The following is an 18,990-nucleotide window of genomic DNA, read 5'->3' as shown; positions in this document are numbered from 1 at the left end:
CTGTGTGTCTGTGGTGGGGAAGGTGTTCACACGAGGGTGAATGGCCCGAGTGGGGGTGTTCACACGAGGGTGAATGGCCCAGTGTGTCTCTGGTGGGGAGGGTGTTCGGTACTTAGGCCTGGGATGGCTCCTAGGAGATCCTGGGGTCAGGGGAGGGAGCGGCTGGAGAAGGGGGCTGGCGCCGCCTCCCACCGGCGTAGGGGACAATGGCCGCCCCGGGGCACGGAAGCCGGGCACAGCGGGGCCCTATCAGCTAACGTGGGCAGGGCGTCCACGGCTCAAGCCCAGCATGCTTCACGACACCGGCACCCCTGCCCTTGGCGGCCTGGTGCGGGAGAGCCTGCTGGGAGATGTAGTCTCGGGGCTGGAGCGGCCCGTTCGCTGTTTGCGCAGGGCCGCGGTGGGACTACAATTCCCATCAGACCCTGCGGTTTGTTTTCCTTCAAACGGAAAAGCTACCCTCCCCCGTCAGAGCCGAGCGCGGGGGTTGGATTGTCCTGCCGAGGCCACCGTTGAGGAGGTCCCTCCCCCCACCTCGGAGCCCTTTGACCCCGTTGTTATGTCGGGCTTGAGCCGCCGCTGCTGCTGCATTCCATAGCGCCCGGGAGCTACGCCCCCCCTCGCCTCGCGCCCTCCCTGCCCGCCGGCCGCGCGCCAGCCCCGCCCCCCCGGCTAACGGTCCGCACCCGCACCGCGCGCTCCCGCCTCCGAACCCCCGCCCGCGTGCCCGTGCCCCGGCCCCCAACACCTCTCTCCCCCCCCACCCCGGAGCAGGAGGAAGATGAAGGAGACGAAGCAGCGGAGGAAGAAGGAGCGCACGTGGGCTGAGGCCGCCCGCCTGGTGAGGGGGAGATCCCCCCAGGAACGGGGGCGGGGAGGCCCCGCGGTTGCAGGGCTGGGGAAGGACCCTGCCCCCATAACTAGAGGGGCCCCTCTGGGTAGGGCGGGACCCTGCGGGAAGGGTTGTGAGGAGAGAGACCCCGGTGTACAGGGGGGAGGGGACAGAGATCGCCTTCCCTCGGGGCGAGGTGAACATCCCCCAGCCAACCCCGGAGGGAAGATGGGGTGTCTCCCAGAGAGGGGCCCGGGCACGTTGGGGGGCTCCCCAGTGCAGCCAGGGGAGTGGTCGCTCCATGGGCTGGCGGAGTCACAGGGGGGCTGGGCGCAGGGCAGGACACCTCACCCTGTGAGCAGAAGGGACCTGGCCCAAAGGGAGAGCTGAGAGACACCTCATGATATTGCTTAGCACTATCTGTAGGAGTCCCCATCGTGGACCAGGACCCCATTGTGTTAGGTGCTGTGCAAACAAAATAAAGAGGTGGTCCCTGTGCCAAGGATCCTACAGAGAGGCCAACATCCCCCTCTCACCCCCTGCCCCCCAATAACCAGGGAGGGTAGCAGTCAGTGGACATTGCTTCTCCCATACAAGAAAAGAGAGAGATAGCAACCTCCTCCCTATCTTCAGTATGAGATGGGGAAGAGCTTCTAGAGCACAGTAATACCTCCACACACATCCACCCCAACATAATCACAGGGTGACTTCCTTGGTGGAAAGGTGGAGAGTCACAACTCCCACCATTATAACTCTTCCCGCTCCTTTTTCTGCTTCCATCCCTCAAGAGAGAGAGAAATTGCTAGCCTCTTTTCTCTGTATATTACTGGGAGGAAGAAAGGGAATGATTCTAGTCCTAACACATGCACACTCTGTACTGCCAGCAGGGTCTTCATTCCAAACTACAGCAGTGCTTCCAGAAACACTACCTCTACAGTATCATCTTGAGAGACTGTCATATTACATGGGGGAAGGGGCTATTGTCAGATATTTCTCCCTTCCAGATTGCCAGGTTTGGGGGCTTCTTGAGAGGGTGAGAAACAGATCCTTTCACATGCTCTCAAACATATTACCAAGGGGAGGGAATGGGTCTTCTAGAGAGAGAGTCTCCTTTAACCATGGAAAGAGGAGGATTTTCTCTTTGAGAAAGGTGTGAGCACACACCCTATTTATGGTGATTGAATAAGGCATTTTTCTGGAGAGGCCTTCGGCAGTTTGTAAACATTACTTTAAGACAGATACTGAGAAACTAAGCATCTTCTCAAATGGTATGAATAGATAGTCTGATGAGGCATTGACAAGGTCTGAGGTGATTTCTTCACTGTAGAAAATGGTACTGTTTGTTAGACAGCCTTTAATTTTTCTACGTGGGTCAGTTTTACTTACTGGTCAGCAAAGTCTAAGCAGTATGGTAACCATTCTCAGGGTATGTCTACACTACCGCGGTAGTTCGATGGCTGGCAATCGAACTTCCGGGTTCGATTTATCGCGTCTGGTCTGGACGCGATAATTCGAACCAGGAAGTGCTCGCCGTCGACTGCGGTACTCCACCTCAGCGAGAGGAGTACCGCGGAGTCGACGGGGGAGCCTGCCTGCCGCGTGTGGACCGCGGTAAATTCGAACTAAGGTATGTCGACTTCAGCTACGTTATTCACGTAGCTGAAGTTGCGTACCTTAGATCGAATTGGGGTGTTAGTGTAGACCAGGCCTCAGTTTTGTCAGGTCCTACTTTTTATTCTGCTTCCCCTTAGATTTATTTAAACCTCCCTGGAAGGTATCCCAACCTTCTGAGAAATGCCAGGTTTGAGGTCCAGAAAACATTATTGTCAGGAATTTCCTTAGTGGCAACAAGCTTCTCCCTGACACCACTAGTCTGGGGAAGCTAGGCATTGTAAGGAATATGGTGTTCAAGCATACATGAAAACATAAATCTCCCTCCCATCTACCAAAGGGCTTTTACTTACTTAGTGTCTTCATGGTCAACATTTTCATTTGGTCATAAGCATGTTCTTAGTACCAAATCTGGTATGTGTGTGATGAATCTTGTGGCATGTATTTTCATCAGTTTTTTTTTTTAAATTCCATTCATTCAAGCGGCAGATTTCTAGAATAAATACCTGCTTTGGTTATAAGAACATAACAATGGCCATGCTGGGTTAGATCAAAGGTCAATCTAGCCCAGTATCTGGCCTTCTGACAGTGGCCAATGCCAGGTGCCCCACAGGGAATGAACAGAACAGGTAATCATCAAGTGATCCATCCCATCGCCTATTCCCAGCTTCTGGCAAACAGAGGCTAGGGACACCATTAGTTATGTCCATTAATACTATCCTGTTGGAGCCCTGTTGTATTCTGTTGCCCATCACCATGTGGGACAAACCTGTCTTTTATAAAAGAACTAAGGCCAGATCTTAATCTGGAATCCAGATGTTGACTGTAAAATCTAAAATGGAAACAAACTTTTAAAAAGTCTGTACCAAATAAGAAAATATAAACCCACCAATAAACTACAATCAAACTAATTTTTTTAAAAAAGGAGGAAAAGACAGGGGAATATGGGCCAGCTGATCCAAATGAAGATTGAACTCTTCAACTATTGTCTGAACAGTTGGTGCCTTTAATACCCAGCCCCTTAACTCAGTTCTTAACACTCTCCATTTCAACTCTGTTGGAGTGGGAGAATAGTCACATTGCAAATGACACACTCAGCTTTTTGCATGCTTTATTGTGTCGATTGTTGCTGCTATCTACTTTTAATGCTGATTGGAAAAAGCTTGTTTGTTTTGTTTTTTCCTCCAGGAACCAACATTTCTTCACAATAAACTTTTAAAAAATAAAATCTGTGAATGCAAGTGACCAGGGAAGGCAGAGTGATCCTGCCATCTCCATATGGATACTGTTTGAGCCAAAGGCACTTGATCATTGATTTACTGGCACAAGGGCATACTTTGTGTGTAGTATATTGGCATCTATATAAATAATAAATAAATGCGTCTTGGGGTTTTTTGTTATGTGTTTTATGTGTCAAGGTTATGTACCAGACCTTGTCGACATTTAATGAGAGCTGGATGATTGTCTTGGGTCCATTCGATTTGGGTTAGCGTCCAGTGGATTCTAGTAGTTATTCTAGCTTTTTCTGAATAGGACTTGCTTGAACGCAATAGGAGATTCCCAGGGCTGACCAACAAAGAGAACATGAGAATGTTCTGACCCAGTATGGCCAATGGTCCATTTAGCCCTGTATCCTGGCTTCTGATAGGGCCAATGCTATATGCTTCAGAGGGTATGAACAGAACAGGGCGGTTATCGTGTGATCTATCCCCTGTTGTCCAGTCCCAGCCTTTGGCCATCAGAGTCTTAGGGACACTCAGAGCAGGGGGTTGCATCCATGACCATCTTGGCTAATAGGCATTGATGGATCTTTCAATCTTTCCTCCATGAATTTACCTCATTCTTTTTGGAACCCAGTTATAGTTTTGGCCTTCACAACATCCCCTTGCAACAAATTCCACAGGTTGACTGTGTGTAGTGTGAAGAAGTACTTCACTATATAACCTATTCAGACTAGAATTTCTGCCTTCTGGTAGCTTGCATTGTCCTTTGCGTGAAAATTATTATTTTTGAGCTCACTTGACTTTGACTTTCACTCTTCTCCTGCTCTTCAAGCTAAAAGTTGCAGTTGGAAAAAACTAGTGCCAGGTTCATGCTCTGAAGTGCTTCAGCCCGCAGCTCCTGTGTGGGTTCTAGTCTTGTAGGTGGAATACTTAAATGTAGGCACTTAGGCTGCTCTGCTGGCAGGTGACCCTGAGTGTGGGGCAAAGACTAAGGTTATATGTGCACTAGAAATGCTACAGCTGTACCACTGTAGTGTAGACTCTTCTTATAGCGAAGGAATGGGTTCTTCCATCGCTGTAGTAAATCCACCTCTCTGAGAGGCGGTAGCTACATTGAAGGAAAAATTCTTCTGTTGACCTAGCACTGTCTACATTGGGGTTTAGGTCAGCTTAACTACATCTCTTGGGGGTGTAAATTTTTCACCTCCACCTCCACCTCCCCCTGAGAAATTTAGCTAGATCGACCTAACTTTCTAGTGTAGACCAGTGCTAAGTCTGCTTGCATAATTTTTCTTGTCACCCAACACACTGAACTCTATGGTAACTCACTGCTTATTGGCTGTCCAAAAAGTAAGTCTGCAACTCATCTACTTTGGCAACTCATCAGTAGTCATTTAATGGCATAGCACCCATGCTAGTTAATCCTTGCTGGCATCTGGTCTACCAGTGAATCTCTTCATGGATGTCGTTTGTTACCTTCCTCTTGGTTGGGCCTCTCCTTATATGTATTAAGTGTATGAGGTCTCTAAACCCCAGCTTCATCTTTGTTCTATTTCTGGTTTGTCATTGGCTCAACCTCATACCAGATTATCCTCTTAGGGAGACCAAGCCTTTCCTAGCTGTTCTGGGTTGTGGGGCTCCTTTCAAGCTGATCTTAAATCCATTAAAAATAGATGTTTGTTTAGTACTAGGCTTTACCACACTCCTGTCAAAGTGCTTTTAATTTGACTCTGTTAGTATCTGTTACATTTTTTATTCCGTTAGATGCCTTCATGGATGGGAAGGAAAAGAACTTTTTGGAGCTTCCTGTCCTGTGGAGTGAATGCTTTGCACATTCTGTTTACCAAAAAAAAAAAAAAAAAAAAAGTATTTTGAGATTTAGTGTAGTACATAGAGCCACAGGGAATATTGAACAGGTGTTCTGAGGATTATATTGCTAGTCTAGTAGCAGGGTAATTGGAGGAGTAGCATAAAGGTTCACAGTTAGGGTCTTTGGGAAGGCAGGAAATGGAAATATTACAAACAACACATTCCGTTTCTGGAGGAAGTATTGTCTTATCCCAAGACATTCCTTCTGGCCAGTGCTCAAAGCTGCATTAATAGGTTCCTAATGGAGCCATGATGTCCTGCCATAATCAGCCAGAGGAGGTGTTGCTTCAGTGCATGCAGGGCCTTTTAGGGTAGGTGAAGGAATGAGAGAGAATCTTGTTGGATGCTTTCTCTTCCAACTCTGACTCTTAAAAGTAGTCCTACATCTGATACAGTTGGGGGCTAGGAACTGTTCTGAGCAGGGCTTTTTATTTCTGATAGAAGTATTCATTCTCCATTGTGGGCTGTGTTTTAGTTGGTTGTCTTTGAGTTCAGTGTTTTCCAGATGCTTTATGGGCTGTGAAGGTTTTTCTTGATTTGGGAAACATGAATGTTCCATTTCATGCTTCTCACAGTTGACTATTGAGTGATGTGTTCTCAACATCAGATGCCCATTTCATTTGGGTGATGAAGGGTGATAGTGTCTGATGATGCACTGAAATATTGTACCCCAAAGAAAACGTGATCAGTGTGTGAGACTGTAGTGGAGCTGTACTGCCTCCAAATAAAAATGGTTTATTCCATTTAACTATAGCTTATCATACTGCTTGCAGTTCTGGCCGTCCGATCTCAAAAATATATTAGAATTGGAAAAGGTTCAGAAAAGGGCAACAAAAATGTTTAGAGATATGGAACAGCTTCCATACGAAGAGAGATTAAAAAGTTTGGGACTGTTCATTTTAGAGAAGAGACAACTGCGGGGGGATATGACAGGTCTACAAAGTGAATTATTTGCCCCGTCACATAACACAGGTTTAGAACAAACACGAGGAGATACTTTTTCACACAGCACCCATTCGACCTGTGGGACTCGTTGCCAGGGAATTTGGGAAGGCGAGATCTAGAACTGGGTTCAAAAAAGAATTAGATAAATTCATGAGGGTTAGGTACATCAATGGCTGTTAGCCAAAAAGGCCAGGGATAAAACCCCATGCCCTGGGTGTCCCTAAACCTATAACTGCCCCAAGCTGAGACTGAACGACCAGGGATGGATCACTCGAAAATTGCCTTGTTTTCCCGCTGAAGCTTCTGACACTGGCCACTGTCGGAAGACAGGATACTGGGCTATAGATGGACCATTGGTCTGACCCAGTATGGTCATTCTTATGTTCTTATTTCTTGGGCTTTCATTGCATTTAACCATGGGATTCACAATTCCAAACTTCCAGTCCGCTGGCAGGCTAATGCTATAGTGCTTTGTGTATTATTTTCAGATACTTAAATGTGACATGGTGGATATGATTTGGTTTTGCTTTTCTTGAGAAATGTAGGGAGACTTTTAATTGCAGTACAACACTGGAGTGTGTCATTCAGTTTGGGCTTTTTCTATCCTTTTGGAGGCTGGGAAGTGGGGGTGATAGAGATGGTGACCTGCACTGTTTTCTTACAGACAGTCCTGCTACTCTACCTTTCAAAGGGAAACTTCAGTCATTGGTCCCTGACATGATGCTGCAGTGACTCAGTTCTAGATGTTGCTGACATAAAAAGGGCATTCATTTTCTTCGCTCACTACTTGTACTAGTTGAAAGACAGAATCTCATTGCCAACTTCTATAAAGTACTGTCCCTGCTAAAATCAGAATTGCATGTCACTGTGGCCATTACGTTAGAGGAATTTATTAAATGATTGCCAGCAGAATATCCCAGACAGAATATCTGTTGCCTCGTCTCTCTCAGGTACGTTAGGCCATATAGTGAAATGTATTTTTACATTGGAGTTGCTATATTGGATCAGACTAGTGGTCCATGTAGGCCAGTATTCTGTCTCTGACAGTGCCCAGTATAAGTTGCTTCAGAGGAAGGTGCAAGAAATCCTGCAGAGTAGGCAGTTATGGAGTAACTTGCCCCTAGGGAAAGTTTCCTCTTAAATCTGAATAATTAAAGGTTGGCTTCAGCTCTGAAACACTAGGGTTTACATCTCTTCTGAAGCTTGTTATTTTTAATATTTACTATTATAATTCTGATTATTCCTGTTATCCATATAAATGCCCAATTATTTCTTGAATCCTGCTAAGCTCTTGGCTTCAATGATATTTTGTGGCAGAGTGTTCCACAGGCTTATTCAGCATTGTGTAAAGAAATATTTTATCTTGTCACTTTGAATTTGTCATCTTTCAGCTTAATTAAATGTCCCTTTGTTCTTGTATTATGAGACAGATGAAGAGAAGCTCCTCATCTACCTTCTCTAGACCATTCATTTTATACCTTTGTCATATCCCCTCTTACTCATCTTCTTTCTGAGACAAACAGTTCCAATCGTTTAAATCTGTCCATGCAAAACATTTTCCATGCCCCTAATCATTCTTATTACCAGTCTCTGAAACCCCTGTTTCTTCTGTATTCTTTTTGAGATGGGATGATCAGAACTGAATACAGTGTTCCAGCTGAGGGTGTACTATTGATTTATGTAATGACATTATTATTATTATTTGTAACTCCAACATGTTAGATGCTTCACAGATAAGTATGAAGAGAAAGTCTCTGCCCCAAAGAGCAAACAGTCTATATCTACTATGTTAACGTCTATTTCAATGGAAGCCTTTGACTGTTATACATATATTAAAGGTTGTGTGCAGTAAGGGCTTTGTCTGATGTTTACGAAAGTCAGTGGGAAAGCATCCATTAACTTCAGTGGTGCAGGATCAGTGCCTAATTCCCCAGTTCTCCCCTTCTCCCCATGCTTGCACAATTGCATACTTAATTAGAGACCTGATGAAAAAACAGGGCAAGCCATTTGTAGCCCTAGAAAAAGTGCAGGGATCATGGATATGTACCGTAGTCTGCTCTTGGGTTAACCTGAATTTTGTAGCAGGTTTTCTTGTGGAGATACTAACTTTTAGCAGACATATTCTTGTATTTGAATCCCAACCTAGGAAACAATTCAGCGAATGTGAATAGAAAATGTAGAATGAAGCTTTGTATTTATATCTTTTCAGGTGCTGGAAAACTACTCTGATGCTCCTATGACCCCGAAACAGATTCTGCAGGTCATAGAGGCTGAGGGACTAAAGGAAATGAGGTTAGTATTGATCTTCTTGTCTGTAATAAAGTGTGTGGAGTGTGGGGGAGGGTGGGTAAAAAGGGCAGGATTACTTAGTGGAGTTCTCCCTCCTTTCTCTAATCCACCTTTCTTTTCTCTCTCTCCCTCTCTTTCTGTAGCCCAATAATTTGGGGTAAGAATATACTAGCTGTTTTTTTTTTTTTCCTCGGGGATTTTTCCAGTTTTTTGTAAACAGAGTGAACATCTCTGCCTTTCAGTGGAGTTGTAGGACTTTTGTAAAATATTCTAAATGCCAATCACGAGTCTGTCTCCGATATAAATGCTTCTCCTTTGTGTGTTTCTTCTACAAATAAATAACTACTACTGGTCTTCCAGTGTTGGGCCTATATGTAATGAGTCAACTCAGTCCTCTGTAGAGCTTCACCTCTAGAGCAGAGACTGCTCCTTTTCTGGGGTCAAGTAATAAGTTTCCCTTATATATGCAGTATACTGCTCTTTCTACATATTCTACCATACCACAGTGTTAATGCTGCTGTATTTTTTGTGGCCCTTGATATATATCTTACAACATATATCACATGAAGAAGAGCCTGCACAGGAATGTAGGAAACTACAGGGATGGATAGAACCCCAGGTGTTGTCTTAAATTAATTTCCTGGAATTTCCATCTACTTTTGTTGAATCTAGGAGAAAGGAGATACAAAATACCTTGTAGGTCAAAGGAAGTAGATGTTTGCTAGCCATCATGCTGCAAACTCCTTAACTTGGGTTACAAGATGAAAGTTCCCAAGTTTGACTGCACACAGTAAATCAAGCTATCTTTGGCAGTTCAGCATTCATTAACTTACATGTGGGATCTTAACTCTATGCCGTTCTAACTATGCTCTGTTTTTCTTTTGGGTTTTATGAACTGTCTTCCACCATGTTGCCTGTATCACTGTTGAACTGCTGTATAACTATAGAAGGTAAATGAATTCCTTTGGGACTGAAGCAATTCAGAATGTTAACTTGTTTCTCATCTCACTATCCCTGAAATTAGGAAACAATCATGATGGTTTGAGTAGCGAACAGCTTCATAATTCAGAGACAGAGGTATAATGTGTAGGAGTTACCATTGTTCAGAGAGGGACTGTGCCAGCATGCTTTGTTCCCTTGATAGCAGAGCTGTTTGAACACCCACTCGATACTCAGGGTTCCTAACAACTAGGTTTATAGTGGGAATGGACTTGGGTGATGGTTTCACAGCATGATATGTAGAGAGTGGAATAAGGATGGGCTTATAATGAAAAGCTCCATATTCCTTCTCTTTTAATCAGATATTCACTCTGCACTGACCTACTTTCTTTGATCAGTCCTTTTACCTAGACTGTTTGAGGGTCTGTGAGCACTAGGCTGTCCTCTACTAATGGCAATAACAGGGTGTCTTTTCACTAGTGCAAATTTTCTTGCTGTCTTCCAAGCTTTGGCTGGTAACTTATCAAAATAAGTATCTAAAACCAGGCTTCTCTGCGTGTGTGAAGTTAAATCCTTCAGAGCTAAATCATTTTTCTAGAGATTGGTGTTTCCCTCCAGGTATATCTGCTTCCCTTCACCCAATTGTTAATTTTCTGCTTTGGGGAAAGATGGCTTTCTTACTTTATCGTATAACTGAAAGGAGCAAGTATTGTTCATAAACCCAGTGTTAAAATACAAACTGTCCACCAAGCCTGTGATCTTGTCTAGCTAAATTGCATTGAACGTTTTCAATATTTATGTGGGGCGCTTGTAAAGAAAACCTAAGTCCTGAAGGAAGTAGCATGATGACTCAAGGGACACTCTGAACTAATGCCACCCTGATTCTGAAACACTCAGTAGTTGGAGTGCTGTCTTCCTGAAGAAGTGCAAAATAGTGATCTCCAGTTGTTTATGCAAGAGCAGAGATGTTGGGTCCAGTCTCATGGCTAAATTGTAGCTCCAGTAAATGTATGGATGTTTCTTTTGTCTACGGTTTCATTAGGGAAGTTAATCTTTTCCTTTCCTAAAACTTGTCCTGTGGCTGGTAATTTACTTGCAGCGTTCTGCTCAGTGCAGAGGGGGAAATGATGTGTAATTTACAGGAGAGGGAGTTGGGATTTTTCTGTGGTGTATAAAATGACACATGGTAACTTTGGCTACCTCCAAGGCTTGCAAAGAAATGCCAAAAAGCAAACCAGCAGCAAAACAAACTTAATCAAGATTAACTGAGAAGTTATTCTAAACCCAGTTTTCGAGAAGTTGAGACTCAGTAGTTCGAGCTTTTGTGACTGAAACATTGCACTTAAACCAGTTTTCAGTTTCACTTTTAATAATAGTGAACTCTTACATTGCTTTAATAACGTCCCTTGCAGGCACTAGAGGTAATGTTTTATATGTGCATGTGTGATTATGTGGAAAATCTGATGATGTGGTATGTCACAAAGGTTTCATTAGCATGAGTGTGGGTTGGATGATTTACTTACAAATGACAAACAACCACTGAGTTATGTGGACCATCCCAAAAGAGTGCTGTTAAACCCTTTATGCTACACTATGCTAGCATGTATTCTCTTTGTGTTATGTATATTGAAAGAAAACTATTTCAGAAATATTTGAGTTTGTAAACATTTTATTGATAGGGTTTTTTTGTAGTTCTCCACCTATAAAGTAACGCTTCCTTAGTACCTTGAGTCCAGCTACAAAGAATTCAGAGAGAGAGAGAGAGCTCTCTCAAATGATAAACCTCTACAAATGACCTAGAATGGCTTGAACGTTAGTGTAAGATGCTGCTTTTCTATTATCTGAGACTTATCTCACTATGATGTGCCATGGTGGTAAGCAGCTCAGATAGGAAAGCTCTAATAGTGCTCAGACTGGTTGAGATACTGTACCCTAAATCTCGTCAACATCCCTTCTACTACCTGCCCTTGATTTAAAGAAAAAAATTCTGTAGGGTTTTGTGTATTATTTAAAAATTGGCATTTAGATAATCTAAACCTCATCTCCCTTTTTCTCTCTGGTTTCAGTGGCACTTCGCCCCTGGCCTGCCTCAATGCCATGCTACATTCCAATTCAAGGGGAGGTGATGGACTCTTTTACAAATTGCCTGGACGTATCAGCCTTTTCACACTCAAGGTAAATTGTGAACTCCTGTCTTCCATGCTGGGGATGAAGTGCGAGTTCAACTTGTTACATATTGCTGTTATTGTTAATCCATCACTGGTGATCGCTGTATGAGTTTAGCATACTACCCTTGGTAACATCATGCGAAACAGAGTCTCTGGGATCCATAATTCTATACGCGGTGGTTCTTGTGCCTATAAGCTATATGTAATACATTTCTGTTTTTTAACTTTTATAATTCTTAAATTACACAAGCAAGATAAACTCTCTTCTTCCAGTACATGGAATGTCAGTATTTAGTTCATGCAATCATAAAGGATAGAGCATCATCAAAATAATGAAACCTGTATGTTTCCCTTATACAGTACACTCCCGTTCATCCAAAATCCTATTACCTGAACCTCTGCATTATCCAAATCTCTTTCTTGTCCCCCATGTATGTCATGCTGGGAGACAAGAAAGGGAGGTTTGTATAATAGAGTAGAGACTCCTGGTCAGGAGTGCAAGGAGAAGGAGGACAAGCCCCTGGTTGTGGGGAAGGCCACTCTGCTGTTTAATGGATCCTGCAGCAGTGCAGGGAGGCCTCTGCAGCCCCGCTGTCATGAAAGTGAGTGAACCTGGCCGTGACAGCCTCCCTGCACTGCCGCAGGTACAAGGAAGGCTGAGGTCGTCCTGGCAGAGCTGAGCAGAGTCCTGGCTGGGGGTCTGTGCTTTGTCCTGCACCTTGCACCTGCAGGAATCAGGTTTCACTGGCCCTGTGACAGTGCAGGAACCCTCTGCAGCCCCCTGTGAAGAGAGTAAGTGGGGAAGAGCAGATTTCTCCTTCCTCCTCCCCCGGCCAGGACTGTGAGGAAGATGAGAAGGTTGAGTCCCTGGCTGCAAGGGAGACCACCCTGCTGCTGAATGGCTCCTGCTCCCTCCATTATCTGAACAAAATCCATGTACCCATTGCTTTTCGGATAATCCGGAGTTTATTGTATACCAATCTCAAAGGGATGCAGTCAGTTTACAGATAACATTTGTCTGAAAGTTTTGTATGGACAATAGTTACAAGTAACACCTAATATTACTATAATTAGAAAGTTAACCAAAAATCATTTTTCAGTTTGTTTACTCTGTGTTTGACAGCAATCTGCATAGTTCATTCTCTCCTCCTTATAGTCTGTTAGTTTGTGCTGAAAAGACCCTTAAAAACATCAACCAAGAAAAAGGTTAAAAAATATATAACTTTTTTGTTTAAGGAATTTTTTTTAAAAGTCAGGACATGCTGTTTAAAGAGGCTTTACCTAACATAGGTTTTTTAGTACAAGTTGATAGTCCCTTTAATTTGAAATATAGAAAAATATGCTTCTGCTCCTATATTTTTTTTAGTGTCTCAGAGATGTTCCTCCTCTCCCACCCTACCTCCTCAAATGCACCTTTGAACCTCTCTCTTCCCCCAAAAGATGTCTTGTGTTAATGTGTCATTCTGTGTTTGAAAATAGACTGAATTCCAAAATATTTTTATTTGCCATTTATATAATCAATTAAAATGAACATCACAAGTGTGGCATCTCTGCAGCCGGTTGCTGTTTGACACTGTTGTCTCTTTATCGCTAGGAATAAAAAGTGTCTAAATATTGTCGCACAGCTTCTCAGCCCAAGAAAGAATAATTATTCTGAATATTAAAAAAAACACCTCAGTAGTTATGCATGCACAAATATGAGCAAACTGTTTTATTTTTCTCAAGTGTGTTTGAGTTACACATCTGAGAAGGGTCCATAGAGCATGCCGGTCATTCAGTTCTACTATTTGAAAAGATGGTGTGCGAGTTAACTTAATTAAAATGAACTGTGCTGACTTCTGTTCTATTAGGAGCTTGAATCTATTGAAGTCCCAGGGGATTAAAATATGGAGGTGGAAAAAATCAAGTAAAAGCTGCAAAGTCTGCACTGCTGCTGTCTGTGTTGGCAAAATGGTATGAGACCAGACTAAAACCAATGGATCCTGCCAGGAAGTGGTGGGACATTGGGCCCACAGTTAGGCAAAGGCAAGGGCAGTAATGACTGCAGGAAATAAAACTGCCTGCTAGCACAGAAACGGAAGAGCAGTTATTCCTCCCACTGCTCATATTTGTGTGCTCACACACACTGCTGCTTTGCGAATTTAATTGTGGAAGAACACTGGGTTTTAGATCTTAATGTACATATGAAATGTTATATCAATGCATGAGTTTTTCTCTCTTTGCAGGTCAAGGATTATCTCGTATCGCCCTCGAGTTCTAGCTCCATAATTCTTGCGCGCACACATTGTGCAACGTATCACAGTTGGACTGTTAAAAGATATGGGGGCACTTATATGATTATGAATTCTTTAAGTTAATTCTTGCTTGAAATTTTTGATGGTTTATAATTAGGGCTGTCAAATGATTAAAAAAATTAGTCGTGATTAATTGGAACATAAGAATGGCCGTACTGGGTCAGACCAAAGGTCCATTCAGTCCAGTATCCTGTCTACTGACAGTGACCAATGCCAGGTGCCCCAGAGGGAGTGGACCTAACAGGTAATGATCAAGTGATCTCTCTCCTGCCATCCATCTCCACCCTCTGACAAACAGAGGCTAGGGACACCATTCCTTACCCATCCTGGCTAATAGCCATTAATGGACTTAAATTCATGAAGGTTATCTAGTTCTCTTTTAAACCCTGCTATAGTCCTAGGCTTCACAACCTCCTCAGGCAAGGAGTTCCACAGGTTGACTGTGCGCTTTGTGAAGAAGAACTTCCTTTTATTTGTTTTAAACCTGCTGCCCATTAATTTCATTTGGTGGCCCCTAGTTCTTATATTATGGGAAGAAGTAAATAACTTTTCCTTATTCACTTTCTCCACACCACTCATGATTTTATATACCTCTATCATAGCCCCACTCGTCTCCTCTTTTCCAAGCTGAAAAGTCCTAGCCTCTTTAATCTCTCCTCGTATGGGACCTGTTCCAAACCCCTAATCATTTTAGTTGCCCTTCTCTGAACCTTTTCTAATGCCAGTATATCCTTTTTGAGATGAAGAGACCACATCTGTACGCAGTATTCAAGATGTGGGTGTACCATGGATTTATATAAGGGCAATAAGATATTCTCTGGGATAGCTCAGTGGTTTGAGCATTGGCCTGATAAACTCAGGGTTGTGAGTTCAATCCTTGAGGGGGCCATTTAGGGATTTGGGGCAAAAATCTGCCTGGGGATTGGTCCTGCTTTGAGCAGGGGGTTGGACTAGATGACCTCCTGAGGTCCCTTCCAACCCTGACATTCTATGATTCTCTATCCCTTTTTTAATGATTCTTAACATCCTGTTTGCTTTTTTAACTGCCGCCGCAGACTGCATGGACATCTTCAGAGAACTATCCACGATGACTCCAAGATCTCTTTCCTGATCAGTTGTAGCTAAATTAGCCCCCATCATATTGTATGTATAGTTGGGGTTATTTTTTCCAATGTGCATTACATTTAGCCACATTAAATTTCATTTGCCATTTTGTTTCCCAATCACTTAGTTTTGTGAGATCTTTTTGAAGTTTTTCACAGTCTGCTTTGGTCTTAACTATCTTGAGCAGTTTAGTATCGTCTGCAAACTTTGCCACCTCACTGTTTACCCCTTTCTCCAGATCATTTATGAATAAGTTGAATAGGATTGGTCCTAGGACTGACCCTCGGGAAACACCACTAGTTACCCCTCTCCATTCTGAAAATTTACCATTTATTCCTACCCTTTGTTCCCTGTCTTTTAACCAGTTCTCAATCCATGAAAGGATCTTCCCTCATATCCCATGACAACTTAATTTACGTAAGAGCCTTTGGTGAGGGACCTTGTCAAAGGCTTTCTGGAGATCTAAGTACACTATGTCCACTGGATCCCCCTTGTCCACATGTTTGCTGACCCCTTCAAAGAACTCTAATAGATTAGTAAGGCATGATTTCCCTTTACAGAAACCATGTTGACTTTTGCCCAACAATTTGTTCTTCTACGTGTCTGACAATTTTATTCTTTACTATTGTTTCAACTAATTTGCCCGGTACTGACGTTAGACTTACTGGTCTGTAATTTCTGGGATCACCTCTAGAGCCCTTTTTAAATATTGGCGTTACATTAGCTATCTTCCAGTCATTGGGTACAGAAGCCGATTTAAAGGACAGGTTACAAACCATAGTTAATAGTTCTGCAATTTTACATTTGAGTTCTTTCAGAACTCTTGGATGAATGCCATCTGGTCCCGGTGACTTGTTACTGTTAAGTTTATCAATTAATTCCAAAACCACCTCTAGTGACACTTCAATCTGTGACAATTCCTCAGCTTTGTCACCTACAAAGGACGGCTCAGGTTTGGGAATCTCCCTAACATCCTCAGCCGTGAAGACTGAAGCAAAGAATTCATTTAGTTTCTCTGCAAGAATTTATTGTCTTTAAGTGCTCTTTTTGTATCTCTATCGTCCAAGGGCCTTACTTAAAAAACATTTTGTTATTACCTTTTGAGTTTTTGGCTAGCTGTTCTTCAAACTCCTTTTTGGCTTTTGGTTGAACAAGAAATAGGACTGAGTGGACTTGTAGCCATGATTATGTATGTTCCTGTCAGTCTAGCTCATAAAGCTCCAAAGGGAAGGACTGTAATCACGTATGTTCTGCTTGGCCCTTCTAGAAGGATGCCTTGCAGTGGTCTCGGAATCTGTCTGTGGCAGAGGGAGAGGAGCTGGATGATGCAATAGATGCAGAAAGCTGTGGGTCCAATGAAGCCAGCACTGTGAGTGGTGATAATGATGGTAAGTGTCAAATAATATTAATATTAGACCAGGCTTCTCAAACTTCATTGCACCGCGACTCCCTTCTGACAACAAAAATTACTACATGACTTCAGGAGGGGGGAGCAAAGCCTGAGCCCCACTGCCCTGTTGGGGGCAAAGCCAAAGCCTGAGCCCCACCAGCCCAGGCAGGGAGCCAAAGCCCAAGGGCTTCAGCCCCAGGCCGTGGGGCTTGGGCTTCAGCCCCAGGTCCCAGCAAGTCTAATGCCAGCCCTGGCGACCCCATTAAAACAGTATCAGGGGGTAGCCGTGTTAGTCTGTATCTACAAAAACAGCAAGGAGTCTGGTGGCACTGTTAGTCTTTAAGGTGCCACCAGACTCCTTGTTGCCATTAAAACAGGCTTGCGACCCACTTTGGGGTCCCGACCCACAGTTTGAGAACGGCTGTATTAAACTATAAGCCTCTTCTTCAGGGTCTGATCATGTGCTCTTTCCTTCCAGTGTCTCTTGATGAAACCTCTTCGAACGCCTCCTGTTCCACTGAATCTCAGAGTAAGAGTCTCTCCACTTCCAGAGAGAGCTGCAGAGCAGCCTCACAGGTAGGGGTGAGTGTGGGGTTAATGGCAAGCGGCAAAGCCAGGAGTGTTTATTCTTGAGGAGAAATCTCAGTGCCACATGAAGGCTGGGTGGTAGGGAGAGGGATTAGAGACGCATCAAGGTGGTCTTCCCAAGCAGGGGCAGAATTACAGAGCCATCTCATGGAGTTGGAATGAGTCTGAGCGAAAGCTGCAGCAAAAGCAGATCTGTGGTATAAGGGCTTGATTCCATGGCGGGTGGGTGGGCAGGCATGTGGAGGTGGTGCAGAGTTCTCTGCTGTTAAAGATACGTTTAATACGTGAGTACACTTGAATACTTGGCTGGTAGTTCATTTGTGGCCAGGTGGGCTGTGTGTCTGAATTCAGCTAGGAAGAGGTGCAGTTTAGAGGGTGACCTACATGTACTTTAGCACCCTAAATAGTTTGTATCTTGTTTTTCTCTGGAACCACAGACAAGCAAACAAAAGAAAAAGACTGGTGTGATGTTGCCCCGAGTTGTCCTCACTCCACTGAAAGTAAATGGGGCACATATGGAGTCAGCCTCAGGTGAGCATTTGTTGCACCTTGACTGTTTTCAGACATTTGCATGGCATGGCCCTTCAGCACTGGTTCTATACAGCTATCCACATAAGCTCTTCCTAGGCCAGGACAGGAGAAAGATTTATTTAGTGCTCACTAAACATACAAGTGATTCTAATTAATTTGTGCAATGCTACCTTATTGGATAAAAATTGTATTTAATATAGTATCTTCAGTCACCCAATCAGAACTGTCCGTGATGGAGCAATGACCTAATTTTGTTTATCTAAAAATGGGTCTGTTGTAAGCAGATCATTGTCATGTGCTAAAACCTCTCCCCCAATGGACCTTCTGCTACTCATCCATGAACCTGTGACAAATGGCTTTGCCTTTAGGTTTCACAGGAAGGCATGCTGATGGAGAGAGCAGCAGCACTTCCAGCAGCAACAGCTCCTCTTTGGCCCTGTTGAATGCCACCATGCGCAGTAGGACAGAAATCACCAGGGATCCTCCACAGCTGCTGAGAGGTATCCGGAAGCCGGCAGCTGGTACGTGCTTCTGAATAAAGTTGTAAGAACTGGCCATAAAAACTGAAGCAAATATCAGGTGTGTCCAAGTCTGTCCCCTTCTTATGGAAGAATTCCAAGACTTTTATCCTTCTCAGTGTCTCTTCCAATGTTAAGGCTCCTCAGTATCAAACAACTGCCTCCTCACCCTCAGTGAGGAGGCAGGTACCTCCTAGATGCTATTTGCCTAATCTGAAATGTAGCATCCGGGGCCTTGGTGGTGTATATGTGAGAGCATGCATACGTAATGGGGGGTGTTAGAGATGTACTTTCCAAGTCTTTGGGAACAAATGTTTTTTATAAAAACCATTGTGATTGAAGCATAGTTTTCATCATCAGTCATTTTGTGTATGTTCCACTATGCTGCACGTTTTTATCCATGTAGTAATTCATAAGACACATTGGATTCAGTGACGTGATGCATCCAGAAATAGTGCAAATCCCTCACCTCTATAAATGGTCTAGCCAGGTGCACTGGAGAGTGATCCTTTTGGAAGCTCACTAGTCCCATCTTTTGACTCTATCACAAAGATACAGGAGTAGAGAAGCATTGCCTCTTTAATGCCATTGGCCCCATGAGCACAGAAGATGCAGGGTGGAGTCACTAGCTCTTATATATTAGTTCAAAAGTGGTCTGACTGCAGGAACCTTGGAAAGGATGGTTCTGA

General features: G+C 43.7%; 1 protein-coding gene across 4 annotated transcripts in view; it reads left to right on the top strand.

Moving 5' to 3' along the window:
• The first annotated feature begins 713 nt into the window (after positions 1 to 713).
• The window catches only part of ASXL1 (ASXL transcriptional regulator 1), a 28,602-nt gene continuing 10,325 nt past the window's right edge, over positions 714 to 18,990 (top strand). Inside the window, exons 1-8 of one of the 4 annotated variants that reach the window (XM_024200878.2) lie at positions 714 to 841; positions 8,690 to 8,772; positions 9,717 to 9,719; positions 11,775 to 11,883; positions 16,542 to 16,662; positions 17,143 to 17,240; positions 17,690 to 17,783; positions 18,152 to 18,304. In XM_024200878.2, the coding sequence (XP_024056646.2) occupies positions 782 to 841; positions 8,690 to 8,772; positions 9,717 to 9,719; positions 11,775 to 11,883; positions 16,542 to 16,662; positions 17,143 to 17,240; positions 17,690 to 17,783; positions 18,152 to 18,304 (721 nt within the window). In that variant the 5' untranslated portion in view covers positions 714 to 781. Of the gene's footprint in view, positions 842 to 8,689; positions 8,773 to 9,716; positions 9,720 to 11,774; positions 11,884 to 16,541; positions 16,663 to 17,142; positions 17,247 to 17,689; positions 17,784 to 18,151; positions 18,305 to 18,990 lie in introns of all 4 variants that reach the window. The other 3 variants (XM_024200876.2, XM_024200879.2, XM_024200877.2) reach the window with 3 other exon arrangements.

Source organism: Terrapene carolina, unplaced genomic scaffold (assembly GCF_002925995.2).
Source record: "Terrapene carolina triunguis isolate 2854851 unplaced genomic scaffold, T_m_triunguis-2.0 Scaffold130, whole genome shotgun sequence".
Taxonomy (NCBI): domain Eukaryota; kingdom Metazoa; phylum Chordata; order Testudines; family Emydidae; genus Terrapene; species Terrapene triunguis.
The sequence above is the reverse complement of the archived record's forward strand: the minus strand, read 5'-3'. Positions and strand labels throughout refer to the sequence as shown.